Genomic DNA, 24,237 nt, shown 5'->3' with positions numbered 1-24,237 from the left:
GGTTCGTCAACTTCAAACATGACAAACATTCTTCAACATTTTTTTTGTCTTGTACAGAAACCTGTTAATGCAAATCCTGAGTGCACGAGGAAGAACACTTATGATGGCGCCTCAACACCACAAAAAAGAACACTTATAATGGCGCCTTAACACCACAAAAAAGAACACTTATGATGGCACCTCAACACCACGAGGAAGAACACTTATGATGGCGCCTCAACACCACAAAAAAGAACACTTATAATGGCGCCTTAACACCACAAAAAAGAACACTTATGATGGCGCCTCAACACCACGAGGAAGAACGCTTATGATGGCGCCTCAACACCACGAGGAAGAACACTTATGATGGCGCCTCAACACCACGAGGAAGAACACTTATGATGGCGCCTCAACACCACGAGGAAGAACACTTATGATGGCGCCTCAACACCACGAGGAAGAACACTTATGATGGCGCCTCAACACCACGAGGAAAAACACTTATGATGGCGCCTCAACACCACAAAAAAAGAACACTTATGATGGCGCCTCAACACCACAAAAAAAGAACGCTTATGATGGCGCCTCAACACCACAAAAAAAGAACTTATGATGGCGCCTCAACACCACAAAAAAAGAACACCTATGATGGCGCCTCAACACCACGAAAAAGAACTTATGATGGCGCCTCAACACCACAAAAAAGAACGCTTATGATGGCGCCTCAACACCACAAAAAAGAACGCTTATGATGGCGCCTCAACACCACAAAAAAGAACGCTTATGATGGCGCCTCAACACCACAAAAAAAGAACTTATGATGGCGCCTCAACACCACAAAAAAAGAACTTATGATGGCGCCTCAACACCACAAAAAAAGAACACCTATGATGGCGCCTCAACACCACGAAAAAGAACTTATAATGGCGCCTCAACACCACAAAAAAGAACGCTTATGATGGCGCCTCAACACCACAAAAAAGAACGCTTATGATGGCGCCTCAACACCACAAAAAAGAACGCTTATGATGGCGCCTCAACACCACAAAAAAAGAACGCTTATGATGGCGCCTCAACACCACAAAAAAAGAACGCTTATGATGGCGCCTCAACACCACAAAAAAGAACGCTTATGATGGCGCCTCAACACCACAAAAAAGAACGCTTATGATGGCGCCTCAACACCACAAAAAAGAACACTTATGATGGCGCCTCAACACCACAAAAAAGAACGCTTATGATGGCGCCTCAACACCACAAAAAAAGAACACTTATAATGGCGCCTCAACACCACAAAAAAGAACTTATACTGGCGCCTCAACACCACAAAAAAGAAGACTTATACTGGCGCCTCAACACCACAAAAAAGAAGACTTATACTGGCGCCTCAACACCACAAAAAAGAACACTTATGATGGCGCCTCAACACCACAAAAAAGAACACTTATGATGGCGCCTCAACACCACAAAAAAGAACACTTATAATGGCGCCTCAACACCACAAAAAAGAACACTTATGATGGCGCCTCAACACCACAAAAAAGAACACTTATAATGGCGCCTCAACACCACAAAAAAGAACACTTATACTGGCTCCTCAACACCACAAAAAAGAACACTTATACTGGCGCCTCAACACCACAAAAAAGAACACTTATACTGGCGCCTCAACACCACAAAAAAGAACACTTATAATGGCGCCTCAACACCACAAAAAAGAACGCTGATGATGGCGCCTCAACACCACAAAAAAGAACACTTATAATGGCGCCTCAACACCACAAAAAAGAACACTTATACTGGCTCCTCAACACCACAAAAAAGAACACTTATGATGGCGCCTCAACACCACAAAAAAGAACACTTATAATGGCTCCTCAACACCACAAAAAAAGAAGACTTATACTGGCGCCTCAACACCACAAAAAAAGAAGACTTATACTGGCGCCTCAACACCACAAAAAAGAACTTATACTGGCGCCTCAACACCACAAAAAAAGAACACTTATAATGGCGCCTCAACACCACAAAAAAGAACACTTATACTGGCGCCTCAACACCACAAAAAAAGAACACTTATACTGGCTCCTCAACACCACAAAAAAAGAAGACATACTGGCGCCTCAACACCACAAAAAAAGAAGACTTATACTGGCGCCTCAACACCACAAAAAAAGAACACTTATACTGGCGCCTCAACACCACAAAAAAAGAACACTTATACTGGCGCCTCAACACCACAAAAAAAGAAGACTTATACTGGCGCCTCAACACCACAAAAAAGAACACTTATGATGGCGCCTCAACACCACAAAAAAGAACACTTGTGATGGCGCCTCAACACCACAAAAAAGAACACTTATAATGGCGCCTCAACACCACAAAAAAAGAACACTTATAATGGCGCCTCAACACAACAAAAAAAGAACACTTATACTGGCGCCTCAACACCACAAAAAAAGAACACTTATACTGGCGCCTCAACACCACAAAAAAGAACACTTATGATGGCGCCTCAACACCACAAAAAAGAACACTTATAATGGCGCCTCAACACCACAAAAAAAGAACACTTATAATGGCGCCTCAACACAACAAAAAAAGAACACTTATAATGGCGCCTCAACACCACGAAAAAGAACACTTATACTGGCGCCTCAACACCACAAAAAAGAACACTTATGATGGCGCCTCAACACCACAAAAAAGAACACTTGTGATGGCGCCTCAACACCACAAAAAAAGAAGACTTATAATGGCGCCTCAACACCACAAAAAAGAACACTTGTGATGGCGCCTCAACACCACGAAAAAGAACTTATGATGGCGCCTCAACACCACAAAAAAAGAACACTTAAAATGGCGCCTCAACACCACAAAAAAGAACACTTATAATGGCGCCTCAACACCACAAAAAAGAACACTTATAATGGCGCCTCAACACCACAAAAAAGAACACTTATAATGGCGCCTCAACACCACAAAAAAGAACACTTATAATGGCGCCTCAACACCACAAAAAAGAACACTTATAATGGCGCCTCAACACCACAAAAAAGAACACTTATAATGGCGCCTCAACACCACAAAAAAGAACACTTATAATGGCGCCTCAACACCACAAAAAAGAACACTTATAATGGCGCCTCAACACCACAAAAAAGAACACTTATAATGGCGCCTCAACACCACAAAAAAGAACACTTATAATGGCGCCTCAACACCACAAAAAAGAACACTTATAATGGCGCCTCAACACCACAAAAAAGAACACTTATAATGGCGCCTCAACACCACAAAAAAGAACACTTATAATGGCGCCTCAACACCACAAAAAAGAACACTTATAATGGCGCCTCAACACCACAAAAAAGAACACTTATAATGGCGCCTCAACACCACAAAAAAGAACTTATAATGGCGCCTCAACACCACAAAAAAGAACACTTATAATGGCGCCTCAACACCACAAAAAAGAACACTTATAATGGCGCCTCAACACCACAAAAAAGAACACTTATGATGGCGCCTCAACACCACAAAGAAAGAACACTTATACTGGCGCCTCAACACCACAAAAAAAGACTTATACTGGCGCCTCAACACCACAAAAAAGACTTATAATGGCGCCTCAACACCACGAGGAAGAACACTTATACTGGCGCCTCAACACCACGAGGAAGAACACTTATAATGGCGCCTCAACACCACAAAAATCATAATCATACATTGCCGTCATTCTCTGCACACATTCCCAGGTCTGCCGCTGTACTGCCCGAGTCTCTCCTCTTTGTACGCAAGATTTCTGATACAACCTTTACCTTTGATGAGTTTCAAGAGTTTTTCTACTCTCAGAGCCCGGCCACAGGCCAGGCTCGTCTGGTGCTTCCCTAATCAACCAGGCTGATGGTGCTGCTGATCCGCCTACCCACATATCTATCACAGGCTGGTTGATCTGGCACATGGTGAAGATACTTGTCCAGTTTCTTCTTGAAGACTTCTACACTTGTTCCAACAATGTTTCTGATATCTTCTGTTATCTAGTATCGTCTGATATCTAAGTTACCTGTAGTCACTTCCAGGGGTCACCATCCCCGCAATCCTGTCCTAAACCAGGTCTCCTGGTTACAGGCCGATCGACCAGACTGTTGATGCCCCCAGTCAGCAATCCAACACATGCGCCACAGCCAGGTTGGTCAGGAATTGATTTGAAGTGATAATTTCCATTTGAAGAGAACTACGGGTTTAGTGGTAATTCCCTTTAAGCTTAATGTACGTTTTCTTGTGTAATTATGTCCGTTCCGTAATGTGCAGGTTAGCAGTATTATATAGATGTGGCTTACACTAGCAACTATTTTGATCAATCAATCTATTGCTGCCTGTACTCCCACACGCCTATATAGCCATCACAACCCCAAAGATGTGTAACGACGGCTGCACCATAAACCAAAACAGCAAGCAGAGAGGGCAACAATAGTCTGGTGGATAATCTGGTGTTTAGCAGCTATGCGTGACGTGAGTAGAAACTCTCAACCAGTCAAGTCAGTCAACCGTGCGCAGTATACGACTCTCATCGCGGGTGGTAGTAATGGATGGTAGCTGTAACTGATGGTTGGTCTGTGTAAGTGGTAGCTGGGGGTGGTTCTTGGGAGGGATTTGTCGGAGTGGGGGGGTTGAAGCTTGTAATGGAGACGGGGGGGAGGGAGGTTGTGATGACGGCAGGGAGGGGAGGGAAGTGAAGCTTGTGATGGAGGCAGGGAGGGGGAGGGGAGGGAAGTGAAGCTTGTGATGGAGGCAGGGAGGGGGAGAGGAGGGAAGTGAAGCTTGTGATGGAGGCAGGGAGGGGGAGGGGAGGGAAGTGAAGCTTGTGATGGAGGTAGGGAAGTGACTATGGTGGGGTTGATAGAGTCTGTTGTGGTGGATTTGGGGGGTGCTCATGGATAAGGAGCGGGATAACTCACTCCACCTGCCTAACATTGGCCAGTAGGCCTGTTGCACTGCTTATTTCTTACTTCTTTGTCACCTCGCTAGCGAACACTAAGAGGTGTGGGGGTACATAGTGCGCGTGAGCTGGAGCAAGTGACACTGACTCCTGCTAAAGAATGATCATATAGTCCAGTTGTCAGCGGTGACCTCAGCGACGCCACAAAACAACTGCTTACACAACCACTCAAGTTATCACCTCTTAAGGTCGGTGCTCAGTGCTTCAGTGGCCTAGCCAGTATAAGGGCATCAACACTATCACACAAACCTTTACACCAGTACCGCAGAGGGATAGGGAGAGGGAGGGAGGGAGGGAGAGAGGAAGAGAGAGGGAGAGAGGAAGAGAGAGGGAGAGAGGAAGAGAGAGGGAGAGAGGGAGAGAGGGAGAGGGAGAGAGAGAGGACAAGGTTATCTGCCTGATGAATTCATTCCACCTAAATCGACAGGATGGGACCACCTCTACTAGTAGTCAAGAGAAGGCGGACCTCTTTGCTGAACACTTTGCTACCAAAATGCAAGTTCCTGATCCAGCAAGGGACCCTCCTTGGCTAGTTGCAAGAACTCTGTCAAAACTGTCAGTGGTGACAAAAAGGCACGAGGAGGTGCATTTCCTTCTTAAATCGCTTGACCAAGAAAAGGCTGTGGGCCCAGACAAGTTGAGCCCAAGATTGCTGAGAAGATATGCAGACCAGCTAGCAGCACCTCTAACTCGCATCTTTCAGCACTGCCTAGTACAGTGTAAATGGCCTTCTCTGTGGAAAGAGGCAAATGTAGTCCCTGTTCACAAAAAGAAGAGCAGAGCAGAAATCAGCAACTACAGACCAGTGTCACTCCTGTCAATCACTGGTAAGATCCTTGAGACAATAATCTCAAGACAAATGAGATTTTTGACTACCACTCACTACTTTGTGGCCGTCAATATGGCTTCAGGAAAGGTTACTCTGCTGCTGATCTGTTGTTAAACCTCTCCACTAAGTGACACCAGTCACTGGATGAATCCAAAGCCAGCTGTGTGGTAGCACTGGACATTGCTGGTGCTTTCGACCGGGTGTGGCACCAGGGCCTCTTAGCAAAACTGCAAGCTCTGGGAATTGCAGGCTCTACACTATGTCTCCTCAGTGATTACCTTCATGGTAGATCTCTAAGGGTAGTTGTCAATGGAACAGAATCAGCAAGACATCCTATTGGGGCAAGTGTTCCACAAGGAAGCGTTCTGGGACCATTGTTATGGAATGTCTACTTCAATGACCTTCATCTCATCCCAGAATCCCATGCATATGCAGACGACTGTACATTGACATTCACTTATCCAAGAGAAGAAATGCCAGCTGCTCTAAGCTACATCAATCACCAGCTAAGAGCTATATCAGCTTGGGGAAATAGATGGCAAGTAACATTTGCACCTGAGAAAACACAAATGATGATCTCTAGGCACCATGATGGTAATGCTGGTGCAGTAGTAAGGATGAATGGGAGGGTGTTGGCACCTGGGGAAGATGATATCCTTGGGGTGAAATTTGACTTCAAACTGACAATGAAAAACCATGTTGTAAATCTTGCAAACTAGGCAGCCAGGAAGCTTACAGCACTTCGCCGTATCTCGCATCTGTTTGACAGTAGGGGTTGCAAGATTTTGTACGAGGCACAAGTACGCTCACACCTTGAGTATGCTCCACTTTCTTGGTTCGCCTGCCCCCCTTCTCATCTCCAACTGCTTGACAGAGTAGAGAACAGAGCAAGACGTCTCATCTCTTGCCTGGACCCATCCTGGATAGATCTGTCATTTCAGCAGATCCTTCAACACAGGAGGGATGTGGGTGGCCTTACTGTTATGTACAAGGCCAATATTGTCAAAGTACCACACTTGGATCCACTTCGAGGACAGCGAGAAACAAGCTTCTATACTACAAGACGGGCAGAAAACAGCAACTCCACTCTGGCTGTACCCTTCTCCAGAACATCACTTCATCTGAGATCATTGATCCCCAGGATGACTCGAGTATGGAACACATTCGTACAGCATTATGATGTCAACGAGATAAAGTCACTTGATGGTCATGAAGCTTGGGGAAGGACAAAGAAGACTGCAGATGGAGTACATGCTCAGGGGGTCAAAGACTGCAAACCTTGCTCAAGGAAAAGGATCTTGGGGTGAGCATCACACCAAACATCTCCTAAGGCACACATCAATCAAATAACTGCTGCAGCATATGGGCACCTGGCAAACCTATGAATAGCGTTTCGACATCTATGTAAGGAGTCATTCACGACACTGTACACTGTGTATGTCAGGCCCATATTGGAGTATGCAGCACCAGTATGGAACCCACACCTGGTCAAGCACGTCAAGAAATTAGAAACAGTGCAAAGATTTGCAACAAGATTAGTTCCGGAGCAAAGGGGTATGTCCTACAAGGAGAGAAGTCAATTGAACCCAACCTGACGACACTGGAGGAAAGGCGGGACATGATCAATACGTTTGTATTATATTCACTGAATTAATTAAATTCTATGTATATCTTTGATATCTTTATATACATATATTTAAAATGTTTAATATCCTTTTAGTTTTCAGTCAGGTTTAAGGTTACTCAAGATGGTCTGCACAACCATAGGTTTACCAGGTGCAATATTAACTGTCAAGTCATATTTTGTACAAACTATGTATCATGAAGAAATAAAGAACTTGAATGTAAAACTGCATTTGAAGTCTTAGGTCCTTTAACAAAAATACTATTTTATTTGGGGTCTACAAAGAAACCCTCATTTCCTATGGCAAAGCAAGTTGGCTTTGAACACATTCTCTTTAAACAACTGTTTCTAAAAATGCACCACCACTGAGAGTGAAGTACAACTCCAATTAAGTGGCCAATAGGTAATTACTTATCAACTTGACAAAATGTTCAACGCTTGTTTAAATATGCACTTCTGTATACAGGCGGGCCCCACTGTACAGCGCTTCGCTTTACGGCGTTTTGCTAATGCAGCAGTTTTCAATCATACCCATTCTTCATTTATTCAGACTTCCTACAATATATTCACCACTCACTATAAGCTAAGGATGAAAATATTTTAAGTAATGTGTGTACTATGTATGCATTTTACAGGTCTAGCTCTATTAACATTATTTTATTAACACACTGGCCGATTCCCACCAAGGCAGGGTGGCCCGAAAAAGAAAAACTTTCACCATCATTCACTCCATCACTGTCTTGCCAGAAGGGTGCTTTACATTACAGTTTTTAAACTGCAACATTAACACCCCTCCTTCAGAGTGCAGGCACTGTACTTCCTATCTCCAGGACTCAAGTCCGGCCTGCCGGTTTCCCTGAATCCCTTCATAAATGTTACTTCGCTCACACTCCAACAGCACGTCAAGTATTAAAAACCATTTGTTTCCATTCACTCCTATCAAACACGCTCATGCATGCCTGCTGGAAGTCCAAGCCCCTCGCACACAAAACCTCCTTTACCCCTTCCCTCCAACCTTTCCTAGGCCTAGCTCTATTGCTCCCTTAATATATGATAGTGTAAACATATTATAAGGCTTTTTATATGCATTTGACAGTGAAAAAATGCTATGTTTCACTTTACAGAGGTAGTGTGGAACCTAACCTGCTTTATAAGCAGGGCCTGCCTGTATAATAATAACTGTCTCAGTCCCTGTTCAAGAAACTGACCCGATACTCAATCCACGTGAGACCAAGCAAGAGACAACTACCATACTCCCTGCCCAACTTGATACTGAACAAAGACACAATACGCAATACTCATCCATTTAATAGCATACTTTAATACCAAATTGTAGGTCCCTTCCACCCTTTTAAACTTTACCACAACATTTTTATCCTCAGTGAAGGATGATCCTGCTGTGTAGATTGATGAATCAGTTGCAACCAACCAAATAATTCTCTGAATTTACAGGTATGTATATAAATAATGCTGCATTTATGTATACACATTACACACACACACACAAAAAGTTCAACAGTACTTAATGAAAAACAAATTAGGTAAGCACCATTAAATACAGAATGCAGATAACATATACACAAAAGGCAGTAACAGGAAATTTTATTCATTGGACATCTCACCTGCAAAACAGGCTTTTTCAACTCAAGATACTATATCTGGGGAAAAGGAGATTATACAGACAAAAGAAAGAAGAGATAAGGTGTGGTGGTAGTAATTTAGCTTTTAGGGAGCGGTAGGTCTCAACGATGGGCTTCGTTCAGCAATAGTATTGCTAAGTCTAGCAATATCTATTACTTTGCAGAATACATATCTGAAATATATTCAGTCCCTTAGCCTTTATTATAAATAAAACTCTACAGAAAAGATGTTCAGTCCCTTAATCTTGATCTACAATAAAGAATAAAATTTATGTAAACACAATTGTACAGAAAACCTCACAGAGCGCAGGAGATCCTACTCTCCTTTGCTATATTATGTATGTACTAATTTACTGTACAAATGTCTACACAACTTACATAATGAATTTTACTTATTATTGTAGATCAAGACTAAGGAACTGAACCCCTTTAAAATGTTTTACTTATAAATGAGGTTATTTGACTCCTGATAACTTGACTACATGTATATATAAAAAAAAGTTTGATTTAGGTAGTTAAAAAATTGAAGATGTAATTCAAGTAGTTTTGAAACCTAACTTAACCTGCCCTAACATACCTTTCAACCTAGCATAGCCTAGCCTAACCAATAACCTAGCCCAGCCAACAATTTAGCCTAACCTAACCAATACCCTAGCCTAACTAACATTCTAACCCAACTAACAATCTAGCCTAACCAATAACCTAGCCTAAATAATAACCTAGCCTAACCAATAACCTAGCCTAACCAATAACCTAGTCTAACCAACAGTCTAACCTAGCATAACCAACAATCTAAGCTAACCTAACCAAAAATCTAACCTAATTAAAGGTTAACCTATCTAACCTAATCTGGTTTAACCTACACTAACCTAATTTAATCTAACAAACCTTAACCTAACAATCTAGTCTAACCTACCCTACCCAAACTAAACCTAATCTTACTTACCCTACCTTCACCTAACACCTTAACATGACAATGTAATCTGATTGAACATAATCTAATCCAACCTAGCCTAGTGTAACCTACCCTAACTTGCTGTAACCTAACTTTTCTTATCAAATCTAACCTAACTAATCTATTATGACCTACCCTACCTTAACAATACAGGTGCTGAACAAAGTGACCAACCACTGGATCTGACTTCTCTCAACTCCAGCCTACGTGATCTCCTTTCCCCAGGTAAATTCCAATAACTTGTAAAAGCTTGTTGTACACGTGAAAACACTGTCAGAATAAAATTTCTGGTTACTGCTTCTGTGTCTATCATCTACCACATGTTGGTGTTTCTGTTTCTACATCACCTTAAATGGCACTTTATAGCCATTTTGGCTTAATGGGCAGCCCCTACACAATCATATATGAAATTATTACACAATAATAGAACTTAAATTAGAAAAAATAATCACTCAATTTACTAAGAGATGGAAACTCTCCAATTTTCTAATTCTCACCACTATCATCAATACTACAGGTAGTGTACAAATAAGATAATAAAATTAACACTCACCAGTATTGATGTTGTTCTCCCCAGTGTTTGCTGACAAAGGTTGGTCATGTAACCTTGAATGTGAAAAATAATAACACATTAGTGACATCCCATCATGTGCAATGCAAGTCAGTTTAAAAAAATGTAGTATTCACAACATATTAAACTACATATGAGGTGCTATCAAAAAGTTCCCAGACTGCCATAAAAAAATACATAGGCTTACCTTTTAAGCCAGTTGAAGGTGTTTCCTGGAAGTACTCTCCTTGGCAGGCTATAATGATCCCAGCATCTCTAACACTTCTTGAAACATTTCTGGAACTAATCTTTCCTAACAGTATCTAGCACAGTCCGCAGTTCTGCTTGAATCTCCTCCAAGTCATTAAAATGCCACCCCTCAAGTGCTATTTTTATAGTTGGGAAGACAAAGTTACAGGGGGCTAATCTGGGGAGCAGGGTGGGTGGGGGATGACTATGTTATTTTTGGCCAGAAAATGTTGGACAGACAGTGCCATGTGAGCAAGAGCAATGTAATGGTGAATGAACCAATCACTGAACATAAACAATGCCAGATGTTTCTCATGTCTTCCCTCAAACATCGCAGAGCCTTGTGTAAAAATTTGGTTAACTGCTGGCACAAATTCCTAATGAACGATTCCCAGTTCATCAAAAAAAGAAGGAAAGAAAAAAAAAATGAAAACATGTTTTTGTCTTGGTGTGCCTTGTTTGGCCTGGGCAAGTTGGGGGCCTTTCCATTTTGAAGACTGTCGCTTGGTCTCTGGGTCATAACTGTAGATCCAAGCTTTGTCACAAGAAATGACCTTAGAAAGAATATATGGGTTACCTGCACTGTTTTTTAGGTTCTCACAAACACCCAAGTGATGCTCTTTCTGGTCTTAAGTCAGCTAGCAGGGCACAAATTCTGCAGCCACTCACCTCAGTCAAAATGCACTGACCCAGCTCGTAATAAATTACCACAACACTTGCAATGTCCTAGATAGTCTGACAGTGATCATTGTGAATAGCCTTGCTCACTTTTTAAATGTTGATGTCAGTTTTCAACACTGATGGATGACCATGCTAACCTGATCAATCTGGCTGTTGCTGCTGGAGGCCCACCAACCCACATATCCACATAGCCTGGTTGATCTGGGACCTGGTGAAGATACTTGTCCAGTTTTCTCTTGTTCCAGCAGTGTTTAGGATATCTTCTGGTAAGATGGTGAATAATCTGGGGCCACGAATGTAGATACAGAATTCCATTATCGTGCCCACTGCACCCCTGCTTTTCACTGGGTTTATTTTGCACTTCCTCCCATATCTCTGGCTCCAGTATGTTATGGCAGTGTGCAGATTAGGGACCAGGCCTTCGAGTACCTTCCAGGTATGTATTATCATTAATATATCTCTCCCCTGCTCCAGTGAGTATACATTCACAGCTTTAAAGGCAGTTCCAGAAATTTAAATGCTTCTCTGGCTGTATATGGGCCATAAATGATTTCTGTATTTGTTCATGGTCTTGATTTCTCCTGCCTTGAATGGGGCCATCAACACTAAGCAATATTCCAAATGAGGGAGCACTAGTGATTTGAAAAGTGTCACCACTGGTATTATTTCCCTTGTTTTGAAGGTTCTCAATTCCCACCCTATCATACTCCTAGCTGTTGTGACCTTTGCCTTATTATGTACTTTGAAAGAAAGATCAGCTGACACAGTTATTCCCAAGTCTTTTATGTGTTCCTTTTGTTTTATTTGATGATCCTCTTGAGTTTTGCATAGTGTTCCTTTAAGTTCTTCCTTCTTTCTATACCTTAACAGTTGAAAGTTATATTGAACATCATGTTGTTCTCCACTGCCCACTGGAAAGCACTACTTATATTTTCCTGTAAGTTTTCAGTGTCTTCTACTGTAGTGACTCATGTTTATTTTAGTGTCATCTGCAAATGATGATGCAAAACTCTGATGGGTGTTTTTATCTATGTCTGCTATAAGGATGAGAAATAGTAGTGGTGTCAGGACAGTGCCTTGGGGAACTGAACCTTTACTTCACTGATGTTAGATTTTACTCTGTTTACTACTACTTTTTGTGTTCTGAGTGTTAGGAATCCAAAAATCCATCTGCCTACCTTCCTCATAATACTTATGTCCCTCATTTTGTGCTATAACCCTATGATTGCATTTGTCTGTGTATATCATATCTGCATTTTGCTACGTTTGAAACAGTGTCACAAACACACAAACTGTTCTTTTAATGATTCCATTCTGTTACACAACAAACTGCAACAATGCATTGACAAAATGACAAAAAATGCCCCTATAACCCCAACTGAAACTCACCATGCAACTTCTCAAAGGAGTGTACTGCAAAGCATGATCTACGCTGCCAGCGTATTTCACCCAGGAAGCCAGTGAAAAATCAAGTGCAGGCACTTTTTGATAGCACCTCGCATATGAAGATAAAACATAGCCTAAAGACCTCCCAAATATTTTATTCGCAAAGATTTTCTAATGAACATAATTTATTATAATTTAAGCAGCTACAGTACTTTAGAATACATGTCAAGCTGGCATGATCTCACTCACATATAAATTGTTATGCTTACAGAGATGTGGTGCCCTCTCACCATTAATTTAACGATATTCACTTGTATCACCAGTTTGCCCTTAAACTTCGTCTAGCAAAGTTATAAAAAATTTAAACCTTCAAAATTTTCACAGAGCCAAAACCTTTAATTTACCGTTATCAGAATCGTGTTACATTACTCTCTTGCATTTAAAAAGCTAGTGCTTTAGTATAATGGGGAGTCTTAGGTAAACATTTTGGCAATGAGAAGACACCCAAGAGCTTACCTGAGGTAAATAGTGATTGCTGTCTGTGCTGCATCCCAATAGAATCGGTTACTCCTTAAAACATCTTCTAGTCTAAGGAGTTCAACATAGGAACGTAAAGTCATCTTCCTCATGCAATACGTATGGAAATCAAATTGGTCTTCTATGATCTCGGTAAAATGCTGTAAAGATGAACAGAGAAAAACAGTTTTGACAGTGCTGTGAGAAAAATTTACTGTCAATTTCTATTACATAATTAATTGTATAGTAGTTTCTGCCCTTAACATTTTTATGTGTAATATTGAAAAAAACAGGTATGTACAGATTTTCTTGACATTCATCAGGTTAAAAATACATACAGTGGACCCCCGCTTAACGATCACCTCCCAATGCGGCCAATTATGTAAGTGTATTTATGTAAGTGCGTTTGTACGTGTATGTTTGGGGGTCTGAAATGGACTAATCTACTTCACAATATTCCTTATGGGAACAAATTCGGTCAGTACTGGCACCTGAACATACTTCTGGAATGAAAAAATATCGTTAACCGGGGGTCCACTGTATTAGTAATTTCTTGAAGTATCAACATTTCTACACAAGTAAATAAATTATACATTGTCAATGATAAGTTTTACTCTTAAACAACCTTTAAACTATACCAACAGACAATAAGGTTTATGGTATAATGAAGAATTTGAATGAGACACAGACTTTGATTATTCTGTATTTCATCAAATATACAACAAAAATAAATGCCACCTCCAACAAACACTTACCCTATCAACTTCATGACATTTCCTAAGAGCATCTCCATATTGGCCAAGGCGGTAGTACGCTTGCGCACATTCGGTTTGGAACCACATGCACTGCATTTCATTCAAGTTTCCCATTGCTGACACACCCTCCTTAGTGAAAGAGAAAACATTAACTTAAATTTCCATATTTAAAACACATGGCCAGTAGTTTTTGTTGAAAAACATACAAGATTAAGTACAACAAAACCTTTCTGCAAAATAAGTAATCTAGCTAAAGCATGCAAATGACAGCTATAATTTTTTTGCTTCAACCTTGCCACAACTCCAGTATATCTCCAAATCCCATAAACTGCATACAAGAATTACTATAAGGGTCATGTATATACAGTATCTCCATCCTTTAATTATATATATACTTTTTTTTTTTTTTTTCAACAAGTCGGCCGTCTCCCACCGAGGCAGGGTGACCCAAAAAAGAAAGAAAATCCCCAAAAAGAAAATACTTTCATCATCATTCAACACTTTCACCACACTCGCACATTATCACTGTTTTTGCAGAGGTGCTCAGAATACAACAGTCTAGAAGCATACACATATAAAGATACACAACATATCCCTCCAAACTGCCAATATCCCAAACCCCTCCTTTAAAGTGCAGGCATTGTACTTCCCATTTCCAGGACTCAAGTCTGACTATATGAAAATAACCGGTTTCCCTGAATCCCTTCACTAAATATTACCCTGCTCACACTCCAACAGATCGTCAGGTCCCAAGTACCATTCGTCTCCATTCACTCCTATCTAACACGCTCACGCACGCTTGCTGGAAGTCCAAGCCCCTTGCCCACAAAACCTCCTTTACCCCCTCTCTCCAACCCTTTCGAGGACGACCCCTACCCCGCCTTCCTTCCCCTACAGATTTTATATATGCTCTCCATGTCATTCTACTTTGATCCATTCTTTCTAAATGACCAAACCACCTCAACAACCCCTCTTCTGCCCTCTGACCAATACTTTTATTAACTCCACACCTTCTCCTAATTTCCACACTCCGAATTTTCTGCATAATATTTACACCACACATTGCCCTTAAACAGGACATCTCCACTGCCTCCAACCGTCTCCTCGCTGCTGCATTTACCACCCAAGCTTCACACCCATATAAGAGTGATGGTACTACTATACTTTCATACATTCCCTTCTTTGCCTCCATAGATAACGTTTTTGACTCCACATATACCTCAACGCACCACTCACCTTTTTTCCCTCATCAATTCTATGATTAACCTCATCCTTCATAAATCCATCCACCGACACGTCAACTCCCAATTATCTGAAAACATTCACTTCTTCCATACTCCTCCTCCCCAATTTGATATCCAATTTTTCTTTATCTAAATCATTTGACACCCTCATCACCTTACTCTTTTCTATGTTCACTTTCAACTTTCTACCTTTACACACATTCCTAAACTCATCCACTAACCTTTGCAATTTTTCTTTAGAATCTCCCATAAGCACAGTATCATCAGCAAAAAGTAACTGTGTCAATTCCCATTTTGAATTTGATTCCCCAAAATTTAATCCCACCCCTCTCCCGAACACCCTAGCATTTACTTCCTTTACAACCCCATCTATAAATATATTAAACAACCATGGTGACATTACACATCCCTGTCTAAGACCTACTTTTACTGGGAAGTAGTCTCCCTCTCTTCTACACACCCTAACCTGAGCCTCACTATCCTCATAAAAACTCTTTACAGCATTTAATAACTTACCACCTATTCCATATACTTGCAACATCTGCCACATTGCTCCTCTATCCACTCTATCATATGCCTTTTCTAAATCCATAAATGCAATAAAAACTTCCCTACCTTTATCTAAATACTGTTCACATATATACTTCAATGTAAACACTTGATCTACACATCCCCTACCCACTCTGAAACCTCCTTGCTCATCCGCACTCCTACATTCTGTCTTACCTCTAATTCTTTCAATTATAACCCTACCGTACACTTTTCCTGGTATACTCAGTAAGCTTATTCCTCTATAATTTTTACAGTCTCTTTTGTCCCCTTTCCCTTTATATAAAGGGACTATACATGCTCTCTGCCAATCCCTAGGTACCTTCCCCTCTTTCATACATTTATTAAACAAAAGTACCAACCACTCCAACACTATATCCCCCCCTGCTTTTAACATTTCTGTCATGATCCCATCAGTTCCAGCTGCTTTACCCCCTTTCATTCTACGTAATGCCTCACGTACCTCCCCCACACTTACATTCTGCTCTTCTTCACTCCTAAAAGATGGTATACCTCCCTGACCAGTGCATGAAATTACTGCTTCTGTTTCTTCCTTAACATTTAAAAGTTCCTCAAAATATTCTTGCCATCTACCCAATACCTCCATCTCCCCATCTACTAACTCCCCTACTCTGTTTTTAACTGGCAAATCCATATTTTCCCTAGGCTTTCTTAACTTGTTTAACTCACTCCAAAATTTTTTCTTATTTTCATTAAAATTTCTTGACAGTGCCTCTCCCACTCTATCATCTGCTCTCCTTTTGCACTCTCTCACCACTCTCTTTACCTTTCTTTTACTCTCCATATACTCTGCTCTTCTTATAACACTTCTGCTTTGTAAAAACCTCTCATAAGCTACCTTTTTCTCTTTTATCACACCCTTTACTTCATCATTCCACCAATCACTCCTCTTTCCTCCTGCTCCCACCCTCCTATAACCACAAACTTCTGCCCCACATTCTAATACTGCATTTTTGAAACTATTCCAACCCTCTTCAACCCCCCCACTACTCATCTTTGCACTAGCCCACCTTTCTGCCAATAGTCGCTTATATCTCACCCGAACTTCCTCCTCCCTTAGTTTATACACTTTCACCTCCCTCTTACTTGTTGTTGCCACCTTCCTCTTTTCCCATCTACCTCTTACTCTAACTGTAGCTACAACTAAATAATGATCCGATATATCAGTTGCCCCTCTATAAACATGTACATCCTGGAGCCTACCCATCAACCTTTTATCCACCAATACATAATCTAATAAACTACTTTCATTACATGCTACATCATACCTTGTATATTTATTTATCCTCTTTTTCATAAAATATGTATTACTTATTACCAAATTTCTTTCTACACATAGCTCAATTAAAGGCTCCCCATTTACATTTACCCCTGGCACCCCAAATTTACCTACTACTCCCTCCATAACATTTTTACCCACTTTAGCATTGAAATCCCCAACCACCATTACTCTCACACTTGATTCACACTTGATATACATGTATATTTTTTTGTTTTTCTCAACTCATTGGCAGTGACCAAAAAATAAAAACAATTTTTCTTTACATGTAGTAACTTACACAGGAGAAGGGGTTTTAGTTATTACATACAGCATACCCACAAAAGAATGATCTCTCAAAAATGACTTTTTAAACTACATGGAGGAAGATTTGCTTGCCACTGATATCTGAAGTTCAGACTGCTTAATGCAATATCATGGAAATACACCAAAATTGAATGCTGAGCTATCATAATGTAATCCATTATTCTGCCACATCTATTTTATTACAGATTTATTTGGACTAAGTATTAAATTTATTTGGTGGATATAATTTACTGTTGAGTTTTCATTATGGATCCAAATGGCATACTGCAACAACAGAGAATATATTACAGGGTTTGCCAAGTAAGTTTTTAACACACTGAGGGTGGGAGCTATAGTACTATGGCTTTGAAGTGCAGGATGATGGTGTAGTTCCACATGATGAGCTTGGCTCTCCCAGGTAAGCTGTGAACTGTAAACTTGGGCCTAGACATAAAATAATCATGCACCATGTAAAAAAAATCCGGCGGTATGCAGTACATAATGGGAAAAAATAACTGATAGTGTTTTTGGTTCAAAACAACGAATTTGCGGTATATTTTTGTATGGTTTTTATGGTTGCATTCTCGGTGTCTTGGTCTTATTTGATAGAATGGAAGGTATATTACAGAAATAGAGATGTTTTGATTGGTTTCAGAACTGAAAGTAGCTTGAAATTGAGCTCGAATAGTGGAAACATTCAGTTTTTACTGATATTCCAGAGAACACAAATTACGTCAATCATCCAATACACGTCCAACTGGTCGGTCTTATAAGCATTTAGGAATGTATACCTGGAGCATACCTAGATAGGGTTTTGGGGGTCAACGCCCCCGCAGTCTGGTCTGTGACCAGGCTGACAATTTTTTTTTTAACAGGTCAGACATCTCCCACCGAGGCAGGGTGACCCAAAAAGAAAGAAAATCCCCAAAAAGAAAATACTTTCATCATCATTCAACATTTTCACCTCATTCACACATAATCACTGTTTTTGCAGAGGTGCTCAGAACACAACAGTTTAGAAGCATATATGTATAAAGATACACAACATATCCCTCCAAACTGCTAATATCCCGAACCCCTCCTTTAGAGTTCAGGCACTGTACTTCCCATTTCCAGGTCCGACTATATAAAAATAACTGGTTTCCATGAATCCCTTCACTAAATATTACCCTGCTCACACTCCAACAGATCGTCAGGTCCCAAATACCATTCGTCTCCATTCACTCCTATCGAACATGCTCATGCACACCTGCTGGAAGTCCAAGCCCCTCACCCGCAAAACCTCCCTTAACCCTTCCTTCCAACCTTTTCAAGGATGACCCCTACCCTGCCTTCCTTCCCCTACAGATTTATATACTCTCCATGTCATTCTACTTTGATCCATTCTAAATGACCAAACCACCTCAACAACCCCTCTTCAGCCCTCTAACTAATACTTTTATTAACTCCACACCTTCTCCTAATTTCCAAACTCCGAATTTTCTGCATAATATTTACACCACACATTGCTCTTAGACAGGACATCTCCACTGCCTCCAACCGCCTCCTCGCTGCTGCATTCACAACCCAAGCTTCACATCCATGAAAGTGTGTTGGTACTACAATACTGTCATACATTCCCTTCTTTGCCTCCATAGATAAAGTTTTTTGTCTCCACATATACCTCAAAGCACCACTTACCCTTTTTCCCTCATCAATTCTATGATTAACCTCATCCTCTCCCAAGTATCTGAAAATATTCACTTCTTCCATACTCCTACTCCCCAATTTGATATCCAATTTTTCTTTATCTAAATCATTTGATACCCTCATCACCTTACTCTTTTCTATGTTCACTTTCAACTTTCTACCTTTACACACTCCCAAACTTATCCACTAACCTTTACAATTTTTCTTTAGAATCTCCCATTAACACAGTATCATTGGCAAAAAGCATCTGTGTCAATTCCCATTTTGTATTTGATCCCCCATAATTTAATCCCACCCATCTCCCGAACACCCTGGCATTTACTTCTTTTACAACCCCATCTATAAATATATTAAAAAACCATGGTGACATTACACATCCCTGTCTAAGACCTACTTTTACTGGGAAGTAGTCTCCCTCTCTTCTACACACCCTAACCTGAGCCTCACTATCCTCATAAAAACTCTTCACAACATTTAGTAACTTACAACATCTGCCACATTGCTTCCCTATCGACTGTATCATATGCCTTTTCTAAATACATTAATGCAATAAAAACTTCCCTACCTTTATCTAAATACTGTTCACATATATGCTTCAATGTAAACACTTAATCTACACATCCCCTACCCACTCTGAAACCTCCTTGCTCATCCGCAATCCTACATTCTGTCTTACCTCTAATTCTTTCAATTATAACTCTATGGTAAACTTTTCCTGGTATACTCAGTAAACTTGTTCCTCTATAATTTTTACAATCTCTTTTGTCCCCCTTCCCTTTATACAAGGGGCCTATACATGCTCTCTGCCAATCCTTAGGTACCTTCCCCTCTTTCATACATTTATTAAACAAAAATACCAACCACTCCAACACTATATCCCCCCCTGCTTTTAACATTTCTGTCATGATCCCGTCAGTTCCAGCTGCTTTATCCTCTTTCATTCTACGTAATGCCTCACGCACCTCCCCCACACTCACATCCTGTTCTTCTTCACTCCTAAAAGATGATATACCTCCCTGGCCAGTGCATGAAATTACAGCTTCCCTTTCTTCGTCGACATTTAAAAGTTCCTCAAAATATTCTCGCCATCTACCCAAAACCTCCATCTCCCCATCTACTAACTCCCCTACTCTGTTTTTAACTGACAAATCCATTCGTTCTCTAGGCTTTCTTAACTTGTTTAACTCACTCCAAAATTTTTTCTTATTTTCATTAAAATTTCTTGAGAGTGCCTCTCCCAATCTATCATCTGCTCTCCTTTTGGGCTCTCTCACCCCACTCTTTACCTTTCTTTTACTCTCCATATACTCTACTCTTCTTACAACACTTCTGCTTTGTAAAAACCTCTCATAAGCTAACTTGTTCTCTTTTATCACGCCCTTTACTTCATCATTCCACCAATCACTCCTCTTTCCTCCTGCACCCACCCTCCTATAACCACACACTTCTGCCCCCACATTCTAATACTGCATTTTTAAAACTATTCCAACCCTCTTCAACCCCCCACTACTGATACTTGCACCAGCCCACCTTTCTGTCAATTGTTGCTTATATCTTGCCCGAACTTCCTCCTCCCTTAGTTTATACACTTTTACCTCCCTCTTGCTTGTTGTTGCCATTTTCCTCTTTTCCCATCTACCTCTTACTCTAACTGGAGCTACAACTAAATAATGATCCCATATATCAGTTGCCCCTCTATAAATGTGTACATCCTGGAGCCTACCCATCAACCTTTTATCCACCAATACATAATCTAACAAACTACTTTCATTACGTGCTATATATTACCTTGTATATTTATTTATCCTCTTCTTCATAAAATATGTATTATTACCAAACCTCTTTCTACACATAGCTCAATTAAAAGCTCTCCATTTTCATTTACCCCTGGCACCCCAAATTTACCTACTACTCCCCCCACAACATTTTTGCCCACTTTAGCATTGAAATCCCCAACCACCATTACTCTCACACTTGGTTCAAAACTCCCCATGCATTCACTTAACATTTCCCAAAATCTCTCTCTCTCTCTCTCTCCTCTATACTTCTCTCTTCTCCAGGTGCATATACACTTACTATAACCCACTTTTCACATCCAACCTTTATTTTACTCCACATAATCCTTGAATTAATACATTTATAGTCCCTCTTTTCCTGCCATAACTTATCCTAGATGGGGTTGTAAGAGAAGTAAATGCGAGGGTCTTGGCAAGAGGCGTGGAGTTAAAAGATAAAGAATCACACACAAAATGGGAGTTGTCACAGCTGCTCTTTGCTGATGACACTGTGCTCTTGGGAGATTCTGAAGAGAAGTTGCAGAGATTGGTGGATGAATTTGGTAGGGTGTGCAAAAGAAGAAAATTAAAGGTGAATACAGGAAAGAGTAAGGTTATGAGGATAACAAAAAGATTAGGTGATGAAAGACTGAATATCAGATTGGAGGGAGAGAGTATGGAGGAGGTGAACGTATTCAGATATTTGGGAGTGGACGTGTCAGCGGATGGGTCTATGAAAGATGAGGTGAATCATAGAATTGATGAGGGAAAAAGAGTGAGTGGTGCACTTAGGAGTCTGTGGAGACAAAGAACTTTGTCCTTGGAGGCAAAGAGGGGAATGTATGAGAGTATAGTTTTACCAACGCTCTTATATGGGTGTGAAGCGTGGGTGATGAATGTTGCAGCGAGGAGAAGGCTGGAGGCAGTGGAGATGTCATGTCTGAGGGCAATGTGTGGTGTGAATATAATGCAGAGAATTCGTAGTTTGGAAGTTAGGAGGAGGTGCGGGATTACCAAAACTGTTGTCCAGAGGGCTGAGGAAGGGTTGTGGAGGTGGTTCGGACATGTAGAGAGAATGGAGCGAAACAGAATGACTTCAAGAGTGTATCAGTCTGTAGTGGAAGGAAGGCGGGGTAGGGGTCGGCCTAGGAAGGGTTGGAGGGAGGGGGTAAAGGAGGTTTTGTGTGCGAGGGGCTTGGACTTCCAGCAGGCATGCGTGAGCGTGTTTGATAGGAGTGAATGGCGACAAATGGTTTTTAATACTTGACGTGCTGTTGGAGTGTGAGCAAAGTAACATTTATGAAGGGATTCAGGGAAACTGGCAGGCCGGACTTGAGTCCTGGAGATGGGAAGTACAGTGCCTGCACTCTGAAGGAGGGTTATTAATGTTGCAGTTTAAAAACTGTAGTGTAAAGCACCCTTCTGGCAAGACAGTGATGGAGTGAATGATGGTGAAAGTTTTTCTTTTTCGGGCCACCCTGCCTTGGTGGGAATCGGCCAGTGTGATAATAATAATAATAATAATAATATTATTGCTACTCCTTCTTTAGCTCTTAACTTCATTTGAAACCCCTGACCTGACCTGACATTATTTATACAGTTATTACAATAATTCAGTCTGTGAAACAGTAAATCTTCTATTTGTGTGATTAAAAATTCAAAATGGAAATATTTTTTAACCCTTTGAGTGTCGGTCATGTACATGAACGTCATAACAGCCAGGGTCGGTCATGTAGTACTTCTTTCTTTCAACACATCGGCCGTATCCCACCGAGGCGGGGTGGCCCAAAAAGAAAAACGAAAGTTTCTCTTTTTAAATTTAGTAATTTATACGGGAGAAGGGGTTACTAGTCCCTTGCTCCTGGCATTTTAGTCGCCTCTTACAACACGCATGGCTTACGGAGGAAGAATTCTGTTCCCCTTCCCCATGGAGATAAGAGGAAATAAACAAGAACAAGAACTAGAAAGAAAATAGAAGAAAACCCAGAGGGGTGTGTATATATATATATATGCTTGTACATGTGTGTGTAGTGTGACCTAAGTGTAAGTAGAAGTAGCAAGATGTACCTGAAATCTTGCATGTTTATGAGACAGAAAAAAGGACACCAGCAATCCTACCATCATGTAAAACAATTACAGGCTTTCGTTTTACACTCACTTGGCAGGACAGTAGTACCTCCCTGGGCGGTTGCTGTCTACCAACCTACTACCTAGATCGGTCACGTACTTCTTTCTTTCAATACACTGGCTGTATCCCACCGAGGCGGGATGGCCCAAAAGGAAAAACGAAAGTTTATCCTTTTACATTTAGTAATATATACAGGAGAAGGGGTTACTAGCCCCTTGCTCCCGGCATTTTAGTCGTCTCTTACAACACGCATGGCTTACGGAGGAAGAATTCTGTTCCACTTCCCCATGGAGGTAAGAGGAAATAAACAGGAACAAGAACTAGAAAGAAAATAGAAGAAAACCCAAAGGGGTGTGTATATATATGCTTGTACATGTATGTGTAGTGTGACCTAAGTGTAAGTAGAAGTAGCAAGACGTACCTGAAATCTTGCATGTGTATGAGAAAGAAAAAAAAAGACACCAGCAATCCTACCATCGTGTAAAACAATTACAGGCTTCAATTTTACACTCACCTGGCAGGACAGTAGTACCTCCCTGGGCGGTTGCTGTCTACCAACCTACTACCTAGATCGGTCACGTACTTATATGCGTAAATTCAAGCACTTTCAAATCTGGTGGAAGAAAGCTGGCAGGCCTACATATGAAAGAATGGGTCTGTGTGGTCAGTGTGTGCAGTATAAAAAAAACCTTGATAGAAAAGAGTAAGGTGATGAGGGTATCAAATGATTTAGATAAAGAAAAATTGGATATTAAATTGGGGAGGAGGAGTATGGAAGAAGTGAATGTTTTCAGATACTTGGGAGTTGACGTGTCGGCGGATGGATTTATGAAGGATGAGGTTAATCATAGAATTGATGAGGGAAAAAAGGTGAGTGGTGCGTTGAGGTATATGTGGAGTCAAAAAACGTTATCTATGGAGGCAAAGAAGGGAATGTATGAAAGTATAGTAGTACCAACACTCTTATATGGATGTGAAGCTTGGGTGGTAAATGCAGCAGCAAGGAGACGGTTGGAGGCAGTGGAGATGTCCTGTCTAAGGGCAATGTGTGGTGTAAATATTATGCAGAAAATTCGGAGTGTGGAAATTAGGAGAAGG

At 40.9% G+C, this 24,237-nt stretch overlaps 1 protein-coding gene across 3 annotated transcripts in view; it reads right to left on the bottom strand.

Annotated features, from left to right (window-relative positions):
- Positions 1-24,237, bottom strand: part of Naa15-16 (N-alpha-acetyltransferase 15/16) — a 244,969-nt gene that overhangs the window by 160,004 nt on the left and 60,728 nt on the right. For all 3 annotated transcript variants that reach the window (XM_070093550.1, XM_070093551.1, XM_070093552.1), the window contains exons 10-12: positions 14,170-14,298; positions 13,415-13,575; positions 10,586-10,638 (exon numbers count right to left, since the gene is read on the bottom strand). In XM_070093550.1, coding sequence (XP_069949651.1) covers positions 10,586-10,638; positions 13,415-13,575; positions 14,170-14,298 — 343 coding nt within the window. The remainder of the gene's footprint in view (positions 1-10,585; positions 10,639-13,414; positions 13,576-14,169; positions 14,299-24,237) is intronic.

The sequence above is a fragment of the Cherax quadricarinatus genome, chromosome 43 (genome assembly GCF_038502225.1).
Source record: "Cherax quadricarinatus isolate ZL_2023a chromosome 43, ASM3850222v1, whole genome shotgun sequence".
In the NCBI taxonomy this organism is placed as follows: domain Eukaryota; kingdom Metazoa; phylum Arthropoda; class Malacostraca; order Decapoda; family Parastacidae; genus Cherax; species Cherax quadricarinatus.
The sequence above is the reverse complement of the archived record's forward strand: the minus strand, read 5'-3'. Positions and strand labels throughout refer to the sequence as shown.